This window comes from Melanotaenia boesemani, chromosome 15 (assembly GCF_017639745.1).
Source record: "Melanotaenia boesemani isolate fMelBoe1 chromosome 15, fMelBoe1.pri, whole genome shotgun sequence".
NCBI lineage: Eukaryota > Metazoa > Chordata > Actinopteri > Atheriniformes > Melanotaeniidae > Melanotaenia > Melanotaenia boesemani.
In genome coordinates this window covers 3302501-3322447 of record NC_055696.1, presented here as the reverse complement: position 1 = coordinate 3322447, position 19947 = coordinate 3302501, and the positions used below count along the sequence as shown (strand labels likewise).

Here is a 19947-nt window from a genome sequence, read left to right as displayed (position 1 = left end):
AGCTGCTAGCAGTGAACATCTCACCTCGGCAGCAGCGTTGCCGTCATCACTGACATCAAAGATAACTGCCTGAGCTCCTTTATCCAGCGCCATGCGGGCCTGAAGAAGATGGAAAAAGAAAACATGAAATTATAGCACAAGGTGCACGGATGGCATTGTGTCAAATATAAGGCGATTCTTTTAAAGACACAATTGGCTCTAAAAGGTCACTTACGGAGCAGCCAGTTTAAGTGAATATGTGCATGTGTACCAAACCACCACTAGGTGGCAGTCATTTTATGACTCTCAGACCTCACAGGGGAAACCAAAGCACTGCTGCTCCAGCCACGTTCTGCCTGATGCTGGAGCCAAACTCCAGACTAGAAAGTGCTTTAAAGCCAGTGAAATCCACTACCTGATCCAAACCTTTCTCCCGTGTTTCCAGTGACATGAAAACGGGAATGATCATTTGATAGTGTGAAAACAAAAGGGGGGAAATGCCAAATGACAGAAAATAAGTTCTATATCTGCCTAACAGGCAAATGAGACCAATTTTCTATTCAAACTAGGCTCTACTGCAGCTCTCCTTTCCATTTCTTTCATGTTGCCATTTAACTGAGTGATTTTTAAGCTGGAAGACTATAGCAAGCAAGCGGCTGATAAGCTAGTTTTTTGTTTTTACTAACTTACATGCACTCTCTAATATTCAGTGGGTCTCTAAACTACCTTCAATTTTTGCCTGAATTGGAATAAAAGCAGCTCAGAGGAAACAAGAGTTATTAACCCTGTTTGGTAGTAGAGCGTTTAGCGTGTTGAACAGAGAGATGTGCATCCTCAAAACATCTGGAAACAACATGGAGATAACCAAGTGCCTACGTAAGCTGCAGAATCTATAACAACAGGTGCAACGCAAAACAACTGATACATGTGTTAGGATGCAGATTGTTTGTAGTTAGCTTTAAGTTACCTTCAGGCTACCTACCCCAGTGGCCTGCAACAAACCAACACCAGGGTTCAACTTTTCCTGTATGTGAAAGTTGAGAATGTGGGTCAGGTGATCAACTGATGATATGAAAATGACTGAAACTGTGTTTTAATAGTGATCTTGTGCAGCTTGAGGTAACATCAAGCTCCACATGTTGCTGGTTAATCTGTTAAAAATTTTTTGCAAATTCCATAAACCCATTTTTATTTCCAATGGAACATAAACAACATATCAAATGTTGAAACTGAGACATTTTATTATTTCATGGAAAATATCAAGTCAAGATGTGATGCAATCTCTTGGTTTCCCATAGCTGGGCAATTATTATTTTATTATCAAAACTGGACAAATGTGGATTTGTTTGAATTAAGTCAAAATCAAGTGGCTTGAATTGATTATGCCTGTAAAATGCCTTGAGATGACTTTGAACTCATTATGAATTTAATGCAACCGTATACCATCAGAGATGCAGACTTTTGAATTATTCATCTTAAACAAGCCGGATGGTTCCTCTCCTCTTTAGTCTAAAAAGAGTTTTAGGTTTGGATATCTGATCATATGACAGTTTTCCACTTTGCTTCAGTCCATTTCAAATTAGCTTATGTCCAAAGAATATGGTGGCTTATCTGGATCATGTTCATGTATGGCTTCTTTTTTGCATGAAAGAGATTTAATCTGCATTTGTTGATTACACGGTGATCTGTTTTCATAGACTGTGTTTTCTGGAAATGTTTTTGAGCCGATGCAGTGATTTTCTAGTAGAGTGAGTTATGTCTGTTTTACTGCAGTGCCAGGAGAGGCCTGAGATCAGAAGCCCCCAGTTTTCAACCATGTCCTTCAGCCCAAAGAAATTCCTCCTGAATTTCAGAATCTTTTAATGACAATCAATATTTGCACTCCAGAATCTTTACAGCCCTTTAAATCCTATCTGTGAATTCTCATTTTTTCTTTGACTTTTAGTTCAATTTGACTACCATTGAATTTTTTATGTTGTAGTATTGAATTTTTTAGTCAGTTTTACTGTATTTGTTTGCTTTCATGCTTCATTTTATTTATTCTAGTTTTAAATGAACTTGTAAAACATTAAGCCAACTTTGTTTTTTTTAAATGTGCTATAGAAATAAATTAGCCATTATCACTGCTGACATTATACATGTAGATCTACAAATTCTTTCCTAAGTTACATTAAGGAACATTTTTCTGAAACTGTTTCACTAGAGGCTTTGCATCTCTAAAAAGCTCCTTTTATACCAGGTCAGTTGCAAATTAACCTAATTAGTTGTCAAATGCTTTTTCAGTTGTTTTTAATTTGTGCAAATGACTTTTTAAGCTGTTTTTTTGTCCCTTTTTTCAAATTTTGTTTGGATGTGTTGCTGCCATCAAATTCAAAATGAGCTAACATTTTCCATGAAATGGTAAAACGTCTAATACAGTATGTTTGTGTTCTCTTACGAATAAATTATGAATTAATATTATTGTATTCTGTCATTATTTACATTTTATACAGCAGCCTGACGTTTTTAGAGTTGGGGTTGTATGTGCTGTGATAGACAGGATTCAGAGTAAACACAATAAGCTCGTGTGCAGCACTCCTAACCAGTTTTTTGGTAGCTGAGAAAGCCTTGTCATGTTGCCTCTCAGGCCTGCTGTAAGTATGTATGCTTCTAAATATTATGTTTCTCTTCACTTTGCTCTAGAAATCCCCCTAAAAAAGAAAACTACATGAAAACACATTTTCATCTATGTCTCATCTCAAGCTCTTCAGTGTTTAGCACCTGCCAACGATTAATGTGAGGAGATACGATGGTAAAAACCTAGAGGCCCAGTTCACACACTACAATAAATAAATAAATACACATGCACACACACACACACACACACACACACACACACACACACACACACACACACACACACACACACACACACACACACACACACACACACAAGACCATTAAAGTTATTTAGGTCCATTCAATACATGCATGGACCTAAATGAGGTGCAGTCACATGGGAGAAAAAAGAGCCGGATTTGACATGTTGGAATTTGCTTTTCCTGGAGTTCAAAAGTTCCTTGTGCAGCACAAGGATCCAACACACACTTATAAACACACTCACTCACACACACACACACACACACACACACACACACACACACACACACACACACACACACACACACACACACAGTGTAATACAGTTCAGGAATATATCATAATATACTTGACTGCTGTGGTTTTATTATTTCTCAAAATTAGTAGTAGTGGTTCCAGAGTGTGGTTTGCCAAACCATGTGCCTCTACTGCGCCACAGATCCGGAAGCAGGCTGAGGGATCTCATTACAGGATTAATAGGGAATATATTTAAACTTTAATGGCACAATGAAAACGCAGGTCAGACACTAACAAGACAGTTGAGAGGACCGTGAGCGCAAAGGTTTTAAAATCTCCAGGTTTGTTATGGTCGGAACTGAAAGAGACATGGCTGCAGTTAAGTAAACACCCATCCTCACGAGGTGCAACTTGACACGTGATTACACACTATTTGGCATGCAAGCCGAAACAATTGCAGCATCGGAAATGACTGTGGTTTACAGAGCTATACAGCAAAGACGTCATCACAGAAAAACTAACAAACAACACACAAACCACATCAGTCTGCTTCTACTTTTAACAGCGATGGCTGTTCGACGCGGGGCGTGGGAAAACAAGACAGGAGCTTAGTAGTCATTTGTGAAATGGTGAGCAATAGTTTCAGCTGAAGATGCTGTGAAGATTTCCCTAAAAGTGAGCTGTCACAAACACAAACAGACCTGAGGGGGGCTGAGCTGCAGCAAGAAGCTCAGGTTTCCGAAGTTTTCATGCTGTAGTGAAAGTAAACCCAAACCAGGACAATACAACTTCCAAACAAAATTTAACTGTAACTAATTTTGTCATTCACATTAGTGCTTGTCAACAGAATCATAAAATCATTAAAAGTCAGCAGGGTGAGGGCTGTTGATAAGATTCATTTGTGTTATATTTTAAAACCTATAAAAATTCAATTGCTTGTTCCTTTTTTGTAAAAAATCTTAGGCACGACTGCTTCAAACTGCTGGAGAGATGAGCCGTCAGGAGAAGATGACTCACGCAAACAGACCAGTCCAAAACCTTTGCATTAACCACAGCTCATCTTGCGTAAACATCAGCCGGAGCCAGTGATCTGGGCTCGCCAGCAGTGGGTGGCCTTCTTGAGACCAGCCAGTGCTGTTTGTTTACATCTCTGACAAACTGCGGTGTGTGAGTCAGGCCTGGCATCACTGTTTACTCCTGACCCAGCAGAAACTAACTACGCTGCTCTGATGTCTTTATTTGACATCAAAGACTGGACTGAGAATTTTTCCATGAAAATATCTCCTTTCTCGTTAATGTGTCAGTGTTTGTTGAGGGTTTTTGTTCTCGGCAAGGGTCACTTCATTTTCTGGTCTGGGTTGTGGGGGGAGCAGGTCTTGTCTGACTTCAATCTTCCCACCCACCTCCTCTTGGTTGTGGGAGGTTCTACTTTGTCAAAAGAACAGATTGTTTTTCATTTCAACGTCTGATTGAGCTCAGAAATAAAATTATATAGATAACGACGTTGCTTTTCTGATTTGATATGGATGGGAGTGATTGTGTTAAATTGGCATGTGATATCCAGAAATGAATCAAATCAATATTGTGGCAGATATTGGCACTTATGGTCAAACTTTTGATTTACACTGTAAATGACTTCCAAACCAGGCCAAGAGACACCTCCATGCTAACCCTGGGCAACACTTTGAGAAGGCTCATAATCCAATTTCACTATTCCAGTAACTACCTGCAGCTCATGTCACAGGTGAGAGAAACACATGCCGCTGTTAGGCCCTTTTTAACGGCTTCCATGGGTAGTACAGTTTGTCTGGAGTAGCGTGAATGTGCATTTGAACTCTGGTGCAGACCAAAGAAGCAAACTCTGATCCGTTTAAAAACTGAGGTTTAAAAACTTCTTACACTTGCAAAAGAACCCTGGTATGGCTCACTTGCAGTGTGAACGCAAACAGACCACCCAGCTACTCAACAAGAGGAAGTGAGGTAGGATGCGTTGTAGTACAACATGTACTACATGTACGTGTTGCTGCCTTTCCTGCTGTTCAAATTGGACAGGTTCTAGTAAAAAACATATCAGGTTTGAACATTAAAGCAAAACAAGAAACCCCAACAGTGCACAGACTCGGTGTTGCTCCATGGTTTGGTTGTAGGGAACGAGCCTTTTTTGTTTTTGTTCTTGGCCAATCAATGGGTCAGATTTTCTTTCTTCTTGTTCATTGGTCATTTGGGGAATACCTCCTCCTAGTGAGCAGCTGTTGTAACTGTGTGACGTTGTCCAGGCAGTTTGGTCTGCTTGAGTAAAGTGCACACTATCATGGTGTGAATGTGCCCATACACTAACAAAATCATCAGCAGCTTTTCTTTTGCGGTCGCCTACTTTTTCGCTTCAACAGACCTGGGCCACATCTTCATAGCAGGTCAACATCAATCCAGCAGTCAGTGTCCCTGATAGCTTTAACTCCTTCATGTCCTCTTACCAGCAGCTTCGTGCTTAGCTGTAAACACCCCGTAAAGGAAACTGGATGTCAAGTTCAGTGGACCAAATAGGATCATATCATCTGCAATAAAAGCAAAAATGCAGTCCTGAGCCAGACAAACCAGGCATCCTCTGGCCTTTGGCTACCGTTAGAAATGTTCTCCGTAAAAGATATGAACAGAATCTGTGATAACAGGCAGTTCAGTCCTTTAATCTCTAACCCTTAACTAGCCCAGAGAGATGACCATCCTTCCTGAGTCTGGCACTGCTGGAGGCCTCTTCCTGTTAAAGAGAAGTGTCAATCCAAGACTGAACGAAAGAGAAGATCCATTCATAGGCAACAATTTATAAATTGGCTTTATATGAACAAAATTCTGATGCAACGGCTACATTTGGAATATATGACTTTGCTATAACTGGATGATAACTGTATTAAATTGGGCTGTACCTTTAAAGTACCTTGTGATTAATTTACCAGTGAATTAGTACTATATAAATAAATTAAATCAAAGAGAAATTAAACGGCAAACGCTAGTTTAACCTGCAGCAGACACATGACACACGGGCTGCTGCATTGGACTCAGCACCTCCTTGTCCTGAAGCAACCCCATCAATTCACACACAGGGAGGTCGCCATAAGCCTTATGCAAATCCAAAGAACTTGTAAAAACATGTGTCCATAAAAAAAACTTCAGACTCTCTTTAATTCAAGCCAACTTTCTCCATCACGATGCCCCAAGTCGCTCCGTGAATGTACACACTTTACTGTGGAATAATAAGTGTGACAGTTAAGAGTGAGAGTGAAAGAGGTAAAGGGGAAAAAGAGAGAAAAGCAGAGAGTGAGAGGAAAGAGTGGAGCAGGCTGTGCTGCTGTGTTCAAGTGTCTAATGACAGAGTACAGAGTTAAGGCCCTACAGGTCTGAGCCCGACCCTCTCTGCTCTGTCATTTCTCCAGACTAACACACTGGAACCATTACAGCGACACACCACATGTCTAAATGAGGGGAGGGATATGGCAGAGGTAGCAAACTGGCATTAAAAACAGGTGCTTTGGTAGCTCTACCTGCAAAAAAACATAATGGAAAAAAAAGAAAGTAGCTCTACATCCCGGTTTGTCTAAAACTAATTATTAAACATGAATGCCCTCAAGAGCCTACGTTCAAAGGAGCAATTTCTTAATAGAAGTTGCATGACTGATGCTGTAATTCACTTCTAATTAATAGATTTCAGTTTCTCTCCTCTTTAATATATGAGTATTACAAACGGCTTCTGGAGGATCAGAAGAAAGCGGCTGCAGCTGTGGGAAACGATGATCTGAAACCTGATTTTATGGAAAAGAAAAAAGTCTCATGACGTTAAATGAGATGAACAGGGCGAGTGGTAAAGCAACGCCATGTGTTTCTTTCCCACCCTCTGTATTCACCTGATCTTGCAACATGTGACTGTTTCCTATTTCCTGAAATCAAGTCTGCACTGGAAGCAACCTCTCAAGTTTGTCTCAAAAAAAAACAAAACAAAAAACAGTTGTACTGTTTTCATTAGTGATGCAGCGAGAGTTATTTGCAGAAGAGAAATACGTTGGATGCGCACATCATTTTCTATTCTACATGTATGTTTGGATCAATTTTTCTTGACTAAACTTGATTAGATGACATGTTGATCCACAGTTCTATGAGTGAGACACATTAATAGGATGACACATGGATGAAATTTGCTCTTTCATCATTTTCACATCATAAAAAACCAGCCGGCATTACTTTGTTGTCTCCAATCAAGCCAATTTGTTTCACAGAAGAGTTTACAAAGACGATTTTCTACCCAAAGAAAAGGGCGATTTATTTTAAAACTTCACCAGCTAAGAAAATATTCAACCTGACAGGATACCATTTTGCAACATCAAAATTCTCCCAGACGCTACATCAGTATTATGTCTTCAAACATAAGCACAGCTTTGCTCTAAATATTGTTTACCTGCCTTTGAGGCTGCATATTTAGTTCTAATTGTGTGTAAATAATTGCTGTATATGTGTGTGTGTATGTGCTGTGTGATTGTCGGGTGTGCGCCTCTGGCTGAGTGGCTGTTGAGTTGGTTGGAGGAGGGAAGGGTGCGGCCCTGCTGAGTATCCATTACTCACATCAGCTCTTTGATGTGGGGGTACTGGAGGAAGGGGGTGAAGGGTGTGGGGGGTGGTGGGGTTGAGGGGGGTGTCTACTGTATGGAAAGGAAGGAGGGGAGGAGAGGTGGGAGTGTGGAGTGGGAGGGCAGGCAAGTCAGGACAGGTGAGTAGATTCTACCACTCAGGAAAAGTTTAAGCCTCAAGGGGAGGGCCTGAGTCACACACACTCCTCCTCCTGCACACCTCACACTCATCCTAGTGCACACACACACACCTACACACACACACGCATCAATTGAAACAGTAAATCCAGAAGCTGGACTCGGCAAAATTTCTATAACAAGGAGAAAAGAATATTGGAAAAAGTTCAGAACCTGGTCTGCGTGTTAGTAGGTAAGAGAGGTCATTGGGGAACTCATGGTGTTGAAGCTCAGCGTGACCCCACCCGCTCACTAACAGCCACTTTGACACACATTTGAAATGCAAAGCACAGAGCGACAGAGAAAGACCGCTGTCATCTGATACACTATCACTTGCCAAACACATCATCGAAACATCAAAGGGCCGAACAACAAGCGCCGGTGCCCGGGGGCGGGGGGTTGTGGGCAGATCACACTGATGTGTCTGCCAGTGACAGCAGCAGTGATGATGGAGGTGAGAGACTCCACAGAGTCCAGTGTGCACACAGCTCACTATGCGACCTTACAAATCCCTCCTTTAACCCAGCGAGCCCAGCACCGGTCACTGGGACTCTTAACAGAGGGTTAACAGCCAGTAAAAGTGTAGAGAAGAGGAAAACAGCTGCACAATGGTAAAGTATTAATTGCACTCTCATATTTTTATACTTAAAATACCAAAAACTAAATGAAAAACAGTAATGAGGAGTGGATTGGATCTTATCTGATGTGTTGCATGAAATAGATCAAATCCAGTAATAGTGACCAGTGCACTGTTAGGCATGCAGGAGGAAGCAGATATACTACATGAAATATAAACCTGCAGTAATTTGTGTGCACATGTTAAACACAGCAAGAAATCAGGAAAGAATCAATGCAAAACATTAAATGCATGTGTCATTCATTTCACTACCAGTGGGGAGCAGCAAAGACATGAATTTTCAACACCTTGCTCTATGTAGAAACTGTACATAACTGTGCCAATTTAAGTGCAATTAATTTTATCAGTTAAGTTATCCACAAACAAAGAATTTACTCTGTATTTTCTTTTTTAATCAGTTTACTTTTTTCAATCAAGAATACTAGGAAATGTCCATAACTAAGAGGCAGAAAGCTGGTGTTTTGCTGTTTTAGTTCATACACTTCCTTAAACAACTCTCATTAAAATAGCTGATTGGCTGCACTAATTAAGTCACATTACGTTGGGTTTTAATGCAGGTGCTCCATTAAGCTGACAAACATTTTTTTGCACCTTATGATGAATTTGAAATGATTCAATCTTTACCCAATCATAAATCTGGCTGTAGGCTTTGATTTTTTTTTTACATTAATAACACTGATTACTGCTCCTCTGAACAATCACAGTGTGAGCATGTTGAACAGCTCACCAGCCGTAGGTATCATGATATACAGGATCACTTTAGGTGATATGCTGGAAGGAAGAATTGAATCTTTGGATATGAATATTTTTTTGATCTCCACACTTTCCATTCACTTCCTCAAACACATTTTTAAACCGTTAGCTGGAGAAGTTGCCACATGAGTGAACTAATGCTACAGATTCATCTTAGAGTGATTCTCCTTTAAGGAGAAAAAAAAGTAAAAACGCCCTTCAATGTCGGCCTGGTATCTGTGCATTGATGCACTCCTACAGCACGGTATGGATGAGAGTATGACTGGAAGAAGTTGAGAAAGAGCCTTTCTTCATTTCTTTGCGGCTGGCTTCTACCAATGGGCGTCAACACAGAGACTCAGGGGAAGCCAATTAGAGGGCCTTTCCCGGCCTTTTAAGAGGCAGATAATGTTCTTGTTTTCATAAAGCATCCTGTTATTTAATCAGGGCCGTAAGTGAGAGCTTGACACCCCTCCTACAGTGTAGAGCAGCCTCCCTCCCTCCCATCATTCCTGTCCTGAGCCCTCCATCTCATTCAACAGCTCTTGTAAGCCTCCAGGAATTCATTCTTGGAACAGGCAGTGCAGAAAGCCATGCCTCTCAACAGAGCAAACACTCGTACACACACTCATACAACCAGCACCGCCACAACTGAAGACACATGCTGTCTGTAAATAAGCCAAACTTAAATACAAATGTTTTGCAAACATAAATGCATCACTTTGTAATAATGAGGCATTAAAAAATTAGGACTTATATATTGTGATTCGATGATGTAAAACTTTTTAAGTGAGCAGTTTGCAGGTTTATGTACAACATATATATATTTTTTGAAGTACCTGGACTTTTTTTCAATGTTGTCATATGTACAAAAACCAGTCAGGCTTTGACTCTCTGAAATAAGCCATCTTCACATATTGTAGCATTTTATAGCAAACTTGTAAATATTGTGAAACTTGTAAAAACGGTGTCTAATGAACCTTATTTGGTTTGAGATTACCAACCAGTTATCCAGCATGTTGGTATTTTTTCTCTCTAAAGCATGTTGCTGCAACGGAATTCAAAATTTGCCTTTTAGTAGAAAGAAAAAAAAAATCAGAGTTTTAACATTTTATACAATGTTTTTCCATCTTTTTCAAGGTTGTAAATTGTTGGTAAATTCCACACTTATTAGACCATGCTGCATTAAAAAGGGTAAATGAATTAAGGGGGGTGGGGGGGGGGCTTTGCTCTTGTTGCCCTGGATGGCCACCGCCTAGCGGGAACGGAGGCTGCTGATCTTGGCCCGCCGGGGCTCTGGCTGGTGTCTTTGTGTGCTACCCTCGGGGTAGGTCCAGGATGGTCTTCATGGTGGGAAGGCTTGGGTTTGAGCTCTGGGATTGCTGCTGATTGCCTGGGTCTCTGGGCCACCCTGGTCTGCCTCTAGCCTCCGGAGAGGCGTGGTCGCATTTGCACCATCACACTCATCTCTTCTCACTCCTCATTCAGGACGCTCCTCCTCTGCTTCTGGTTCCTGTACCCGAGGGGGACTCTGGTCGGGTCACACCTCCACTGCCTCCTGTGGTTTCTGCCTCCAAGGAGGTTGCACCTCCTCTGCCATTAATGCCAGGACCTGCGTTTGAGTGGATTCTGCTGGACTCAGCAGTGTGGGGTACTGTCACGATTCACGGTTTATGTCCTAGTTTCTTGTGTTTGGTTTTTGACATGTTTTTGGTTTGTTCTTGGGTTTTGGTGTTTAGTGTCATGTTCTGTGTTTATTGGTTTCTGCTCATTAGTTCACCTGGTCCGATTTGTTCATTCACCTCACCTGTGCCTCGTTAACCCTTCAGTGTATTTAAGCCATTCAGTTCCTCCCTCGCCAGTTCATTGCTTCCTGGTCTCTGTTCGTCACATGTTTCTTTGAGAGTTTAGTTCGTGTTTTGCCACTGGAGTCTTTTGTTTCTGTAAATTAAGTTGTTCCTTATTAAAACCTTTTTACCTGCACCGGTCTGCATTCTGCCTCGTCTGCCTGCATTTGGGTCCTCACACCCACGGCTTGTGACAAGCTTGGCTTGTGGCGTACACTCACATGTGCATGAATTGATCATTTTCATTTAGTTTCACAGCCGATTAGAGCATCTATGCAGCAGTTAGATATCTAAAGTTTTTAGGTAAGTGTAACAGCAGTTCTCAGCAAAAACATCAGTTCCTCTATTTTCTATACCCACTTTAAGGTTCATGGAGCCTATCCTAGCCATGATGGGTGAGTAGCGGTGTGCATCTTGGACAGGTTGTCAGTCCACACAGGGTCAAAACAGAAACAAACAGGATAGCCAACCATGCACAACCATCACTCCTGTGGTTAATTTAGAATCTAGCTTTTGACTTAAAGAGTAAGCTGTAGTATTTGGAGAGAAAATGCAAACTCCATAAAGGAAGACTCCATGTTGTCAGGCAAAGGTGTTTACCAAAACACCACAATGCAGCCCACTTACACAATATGCTACAGACATTAAAGCTCATCTGCCATGATCATGACTGATAATAAATGAATGGTTTTTGTTTAAATTCAGCAACTGAATTTGACTCTTTTGAGGCTACAGCTAGACAACTTTCACATCTTCCACTTTTTTAATTGTACCAACCATGGATTACATTAACATCTGCACATTTTTGGACATTATCAGAGGCAGGTTGTATTAAAGCAACACTATAGCTTTCCAACCTTATAACTCTGTGGTTCTGACTCGTTGTGATGGCATGCTGATGTCCATTATGCACATTCTGGAGCTATCATTGCTCTGCAGCGAGCAGAGAAATTGCACAACTTTTTTCTAGCCTGGGGCATCACGTGACAGCTGCCTCTTGCTGTACAGCACAGTATCCCATGCTAGCAACTGAATATCAACACAATGGCTGTTTTGAACCAGTGAAAAGTTTGGACACACATTCCCATTTAGATTTAATGGATAATTGGGTCCAAACTTTTGACAAGACACACAGGTCATTCAGAGTGTAACCCCCCACCTTTTATTATAACATTAAAAAACTAGAGGGGATTCCACTCAGTGGTCCTGACACTATATCAGCAGCCACTATAAATATTATGGCTCACACAGGCTGATAGATGGCTTTACCTCAATTGTTTGCTCCAATGACTTTAAGGTACTTTGTCTTTGTGTTAAGTGGACACACCCCCAGAATTACAGAGCAGAGTGAAATGCTTATTTTTTTCAGAAGTAATTCTATATAATTGGCCAACCTAGCAAATCCTTTAAATGTGGAAAGTTTGGCAGGGGCACTACAGGAATGTGTGTGGCAGAATATCTTTCCACGTTTAGAGTAAGCACTCCCATTCAACGTGTGGGTCCACACAAAAGAAAATGATCAAATTTTAAATGAACTGTGGTTGATGGCTTATAGGTATCTACCCCATGCAAAGCCAAATCTAAATACATTTGTTGTACCCCAGTAAATTTCAAGCTCTAAAGCCTCAGAGTCCACCCTGTGAATGTATTTTGTCAAACCCTTGTTAAATGCCGGCACTTGGCACAATCCCACCTGAGTCACAGTTAAACAGGCTTACAATGCAGAAGAGAATCCAGAAGTCACTCCCTCCGCCTGCAGTCTCAGGCTCACAGGACCTGTTTGCTAGTTTGATCTAAACTTGCGGAATAAGTTATCGGTAACACAAACCTCTCTACTTTCCACTTCACTTTCAGCAGCAGCAGCAGTGTGCCCTTGCCCAAGCCTAAGGGGAGCCAGAAAAAAAATTAAAGGGACAGAGATGAAGAGTGAGACAGTGAAGGGTGAGAGGACACAAGGAAATGTCTTTTTTTTATGGGAATGTTTCACTTAATCTCATAAAGGCAGTGTGAAAAGCTCCATCTGTTTGCTGAGCAGTTCAAAAGAGACTCCACATGCCTCCGCTTGCTGCTATATAAAAACAACATTCTAATGCAGATCTTAAAGAGGGCCAGCGGCTCAGCCTGCACAATGAGAAGTGGGATGTGCCAGACATACTGATGGAGGTTGGGCGGGTGGAAAGAGAATTAAGTGGGAATGTGAGCAGCAAAAGGACTGAGGCAAAAGTCATGACGGAGTCTAATCAAAGCAACACATTTAGTTGTCAACAGTGCTGTTTGCGACTAAGTCAAACTGACCTTGAGACAGACAGACTGACTGACTAACTGGCAGGACTGGCATGGGTCACCCACAGGCCATGCCTGCCACTCCCGCGAATCAACCCATTCAACTCTACGACTCCCTGACTCCACTTTCTGCCTCTTCATGTTTCACCATGAGACTTCCCATTCGCTTTTGTCATTATTAGAAGAATGTCCTGGAAAGAATGACAGCTTGTGGTTTGGTATGGCTCCTCAGCAGAGATTCAAGCACAGCACCTTTTATATTAAGGGTCTTTGAAGATAAAACTGGACTTTCCCTCTTTCCAATAAAGCCATCTCCAACAGGCACCAGAATCATCTATCTCCATGCTGAGGAAGTGACAACAAAACACCACGGATCACTCAAAAATATATAATCACAGAGGACTTCTTTGATCCATTCAAACATTAGGAACCAGTGGTCCATTAGACTACAGTGTCATGCCTCCGTAGTCTGGTTTTGCACTCTGGTGCCTCTGCACACCTCCAGGCTTCATCTCCCCACAGTTGAGGCAAGACTGGGCCTATCTGCAAAGTTATTTTGACGAGCCACCCCTCTAAAAATCTCCAGGGTTCAAACTGTTGGAGGATCAAAGGACTAATACTGCAGTAATAATAAATTACTGCCCTATGAACGCCTCATTCATCAAGCAGAGGCAGTGATATAGTACACTTGTAACTGCAGGGCCATTAAGCTCTCATCATATGATCCAATTTGCCATCCCCATGTGGAAAAACATCTTCAGCTCTGCATGCTGGGTGAGAATGAATGATGAACTCTTGGCCTTGTTGCCAGTAATCTAAATGGTTACTGAGCAATGACATTATAACCAGATTTCCAATACTGTAAATATTTTGGCACTTAATCTAAACCACACCGACACCTCCCTTCCCAAACAGCCGCAAGCAATGTGTCTCCCAACCGGTTGACATGGAGGCATTTTCACAACAAAAAAAATTGGCTGTGACTTCTTCTTAAGCATGACACGGCATCCTATTTTTAGCACTGTTTTTCTCAGATCTTGTGCGCAAAAGACCAACAACTCTGTGATGAAACCCTGACCCACGCACGCTCCCTTTGAAGTGAAAAGTGAGAAATCCATTGACCTAATATGAACGCCTCGAGATGCGTTCACTCCTAAATACCAGAAGCCCTGCAAGAGGGTGGTGTGTTTGCCCTCAGGCGACATATAAACAGCCTAGCGTGCTGAGAAGCTCATATGGTAAAAGGACAATGTGCATGCATGTTTAAATATTTGTGTGTGAACAAACACTAACACAAAAACAATATGTTAAAGAAGAAATTCTCTTTTTATTCTTCTTTTTTTTTTAATAGAACAACACATTAGTTGACTTCATTAGTTAACAACACTGTCCAGCTGCTAAGATAATGTCATCTTTCCGTGTAAATTAGCTCGTGTTGAGGGTAATTAGGGTGAAAGTAAACAGTAAAACACTTCCATCTGGTTTCACTTAAGTGAGAACTGCAAGACCGATTCATAAAACTCTCATAGGTTCACTGAATTTGACTTGACAGGTTAAAAAAAATCCAATCATGACATGGCACAGAGACATTGAGACGTACAAGGGACCCTGCATGCCTTCTACAGTAACCAGCTTCCTGTTGTGTTAAAAAATAGAAAAACAACAGGAAGTAAGTTGTTGTAGATTAACCAGATGATTTCACCCATAAAACACACTGCAAGCCATAGAAGCTTGTAAGAGAGAGCTTTATAGTAAAGCCAAATTGCTGCATGTTAATTTTACTTCTTTTCTAGGTTAATTAGTTCAATCTAAATAAAAATGGCGACACTTTTAGAAACTGTAGATATATCCTTGTAAAAAGGTGGATTAGGTCCCCGTGAGTCCCAAAAAGTCTCTACAGAGTTTGTTTTGTGTCTCAAAAATGTTGCAAAATGAATCGTGTATCATAAAAATTTACCTTTTCTAACTACAGCGAACATAATTCACACATCTGAAAGTTTACATGCATGCTGATTTTTTTCTTTTGTGCAAACGCAGTGATTCTTAATGACAAATCTATTGTTTAACCTAATAACTTGCAGTTATTCACCAGGAATGTCTAACAATTTTCCGTTAAGAATACCGTCGAGATCAGGTACTTTCTCAGCATATTTAAAAGGTCATTTAATTTATATAATTGGTGCAGTTCAAGCTAACAATGTAATCAGACCCAACCACTGTCCCAGATTCAGCTTGCTATCACTTGTGTGTTGTTCATCATGATTACACTCAGTGCATTTAGATGGCAATAGAAAAAACCAAATTATTGTGTTAATGCATGTAAACATTTCTCTGTAACACATAAAATTCAAGTTTTCAAAACTGGGTTAACACAAGCAAATCATGGGGTTGGAAGGGGAGTAACTCCTACATGTGTACGCGCAACCAATCTCAAAAACATGTAAGTTCAGAATGTACCTTTATTAAAAACACTTATTAGTTTTGTGACTGTCAGTTTTTCCCCCTGGAATTAACTTCAGATGACCACTGGTCATCATTCAGAACTAACACTAGGTGAGGACTGGTTCTGGACCAGTGCTAGTGGCAGTTAGTTAGAGTTAGTTTAACTTGTTAACCTTGTGAGAAGCATCTTTCATTTTTAGGAAAGGATTGGTCACATATGTTATGATATGTTTGCAATGCTGACTGTTAACAAACCCAGACGATAAAGCTGCTCTTTGCAGTTAATAGAGAGAAATTATAAAGACAAATCCTTTTTTGCAACAACATAAATTGTATAGAAAATGATACCTCAGTTTGAAACCTTTTCCTTGTAACTATGCAGATTAAAAAAGAAATAAAAAAAAATAAGGGCAACAGTGGATGAGGACGTGGTGTTACATGTCCATCTTTCAAGCTGCTGGACCGTCTGGTGGGTCATCAACCAGGTAACAGGGGTAAAATGTAGGCTAGGCTGACCCCACACAGGGCAAAGCTCCCAGATAATCAACACAATCAGCTACTTTCACCAGAGGGCACTAAGGTTGGAGACTCGAACGGAGCCAGAACCAGAACAGTGTCTGCGTGAAAGCACTAAATGTTCTGTCTTTACATCAAAACATATTTATTCTGATTATATTTGCCTAGCAAGTAAAGCTGCACATGAAACATTGACCCAGATGCCACTTTCCACTTATTATTAAAAGAAAAGCTAAAATATCCGTCCGTACATATCAAGGGGACATATTTTGCAATCCATGCACATACACAAGCAGGTCATAGTCCAGCTGTTTCTATTTTGAAGAGGCGCTTCCCACTTGGCGGAACTGTAGACATCTCACTGTTTGGGTATAAAAAGTTTGTGGTCATGCTGACGACAAACTCCACTTGGACTGCTGAAGAGGAGAAACCTGTATTAGCTGCCCATACCTACAGTAACCACACAGCTGGTACACAACCAGGTTGTCAAATCAGTGAGGGGAAGGAAAAATGGAACAGTATAAATGTGAGAAAGAGAGAGCAACAAGCTGCTAATCGTCAGTCACCGGGAAAGAGAGCCAGCATCTGAACACATCACCTCTCAAAGCAAACAGCACATCTTCCAGATCTTATGTATGTGTTGGGAGGAAAGTTTGCTGTGCCATCAGCTCAGAGTCAATGTTTAGCTTAGCAACGCTGGCATCAGGCGGGAAATCTACAAGACATGACAGGATGAGCGGAGAGAGTCTGAGACCCTCTGCAAATCACTCACACCTTGTTGGGAATAGTGATGACAGCGTTGGACAAGGCTGAACGTCAACAATGCTGCAGGTCAAGGTGACATGCTAAGCTGTGACCTGCAGGCCTGTCTAACCTCAGACTTTCACAGAGTGGCGCAAATGCTCCTGGTATTTCACACGCTGAAGGGTTTTATTAATAAACTATCAATGCTTTCTGGCTGCACCTTGGTTTGCAGTGGGTCATAATGTGTAGGTTTGTAGGTGTAATGGTTGTTTGGTAAAAACCAGAGGTGTCTATCTGTATCGAAACTGATATAAACAACTATTAATCTTTTATGGATCTTTATGGAAATTTCTGTCTTTGCCTTAGAGATTAACAAAGTGTCAATATGGAGCCAACCCCCCTTCAAGAACCAAAAGGACCATGCTGTGCTTTTGTATCCCAACTGCTCACCTGAACACACACTTTAAATCAGTGTGTTTTTCTTTTTGTGTCTCTCAGGCCACCAAAATCACTCTTCCAAAAACCACACTTGACTATGAAATGCAAAAGGACACCACTTGTTTTTGAAGTGGTGACAAAAAGAGGAATGCACTTCCCACTAAGTAGGGAAACCTGAAGTACACTTCTCATTGTTGGGCTGCTCACTAAGCAAATCTCTCTGTGAAAGGTCTTCCCCAACAACAAAGGCTTGTCCCAATGCTTGATAATCCCCCTCCCCCTCACCAGTTGCGCAGACCTGCTAGTAAAACTACACTGCTGTATAGGACAGTAACTGCCGCACCCACCTTGTCCGTAAACTTCCCAATTAGGAAATTTCTCTCAGGATAAGTCAGACCTTGGTAAGCACAAAATAGTGAGTACAGCAGCTGTCTGTCGCTAATGTTGACATAATCTTCTAGAAGCTGCCTCCAACACCTCCAGTCAACAATCAGCATTGCCAGCTTTGCTACTGGTGGCTGAAGCTTGGAAAACATTCCCATGGTTTAGAAATCTGAGAATGCACTGTTCAGCAGACTTATCACTAGTTTCCCCAACCTTGGACTTCTAACATGACAGAAAACAACAGGCTTCTCATTTACACTTAAACTTAATTTCCAGGTTAGTTTCCCGTTTGTTCTGTGGAACATTATAGATATTAATCCAAAACAGCACATAAAACCTTTGTTAAGTATTTCATAATTCAGTGACTCTTCTTACACACATATTTATTTTAGCTACAAATGTCCAATAAATAGCAAAAGCAAAGAGAAAATTCTTATCATGCGAGTGACTAGGCTTTGGGCAAACATCACCATGTTATGTGGCTAAGTTGAAACTTTATGATGAGTAATGGTTTACAATTTCTACCAGAAATACAGACAAGTCCAAAGTCAAATCAAATGGAAAAAAGATACAGAAAAAATGTAATAAATAAAAATAAATAATTAAAGCTTGCTACTTGCTGAGATAACCTCTTGGGGGCGGCATGGCTCAGCAAGGTAGAGCGGTTCGATCCTCGGCCAAGTCGGGTTCATGTCGAGGTGTCCTTGGTGATGGGTCGTGGTCTGCCATGTGTGTGTGAATGTGTGTGTGAATGTGATGTATAATGTAAAGTGTTTTGGGTATCGTTCCAGGTACAGTAAAGCGCTGTATAAATACGGACCATTTACCATTTTCCCTGCAACCCTGAATTAGAATAAACGGTACAGAAAATGGATGGATGGAAAACAATAACAAAAAAAACACAAGCTAAACCTAAATACTGTATGTGAAACATAAAAACACTACTAGTCAAAAGTTTACACACACTTTCTGATTAGATTTAAAATGAAAGTGTGAACCTGCAAATTGTTGACTGGTAGTGTTTGTGGTACACACCTGAGGGTTTAGTTTGTTAGCATGCTAATATTAGCCAAATAACACAAACTAAGAAGTACAGTTAAGATGCACTCTATCAACATGAAAGCAGGAAGAAAAAGGATTTCTGCTCTGGAGCATCTTATGTGTTGCTTCCTACATTAAAATTACAGGTAGATTATGGCTTAATATAGCATCACTCAAAGCTTTTTTTTAGCCTAATTTAGCAACTATATTGGTTTGTGTGTTTGTATTTGGCAACTCTCCCCTTAAGCTAGCTATCCAGCAGCTAATGTTAATCTCAAACTTCCAGCATTAACAGAAGCCAAATGGCTTGTTAGCAAGTTCATGGAAAATATAATTTTTGTTATAATTAAAAAAATATATATTTTGCATGATCTTGCACAAATACTTTCTACTAGCTTTTTATAGGACAAGTATTTAAAAAATTATGATATGATGTAAAGCTGAGAGTCCGTTTCTTGTCCACATCTAAAACCAAACCTCAACAACATCTAATGAGTCATTCAAGAAAGATTTAAAAATTATTTTCCTTCACACCAGACACTCGTATTTTACCCATATGCATGTGGACATTTACAAATAAATACATAAAACTATCATCAGCAATAACTCAAAAACAAAACAAAAAAAAAAAACACAGGAGGAGAACAGACAGCAGCTCCTGTTTGGGAGGGGTGGGGTTGTGATTCTACTTGTGTAGGTGGATAAAGGAACAGCCTGACAAAGATGCCCATTGTGTGGTTTTATTAAAACCCTGAGTGTTTAATATTTGCATCATCATGAAAAGAAGCAGAGAAAGAGGACTCCGGCTCAGGAAAATACCGCCACAGTCTGAACAACATCTGTCTCAAAAAAAAGAAAATAAACTGAACAATCTCAGGAGACACGTTAATCAAACCACAAAATACATCATGGTTACAGTAAGATCCACTACGAATGCACTGACTGAAGAGGGCAGTCATTAGGATGCAAAGCTTAACACTTCCTGCTGAGTTATCTTCACGTTAATGCAGTGAATAAC

General features: G+C 40.7%; 1 protein-coding gene across 2 annotated transcripts in view; it reads right to left on the bottom strand.

Annotated features, from left to right (window-relative positions):
- Positions 1-19947, bottom strand: part of LOC121654895 (E3 ubiquitin-protein ligase RNF43) — an 89696-nt gene that overhangs the window by 7082 nt on the left and 62667 nt on the right. For both annotated transcript variants that reach the window (XM_042009251.1, XM_042009252.1), the window contains exon 3: positions 25-99. In XM_042009251.1, the coding sequence (XP_041865185.1) occupies positions 25-99 (75 nt within the window). The remainder of the gene's footprint in view (positions 1-24; positions 100-19947) is intronic.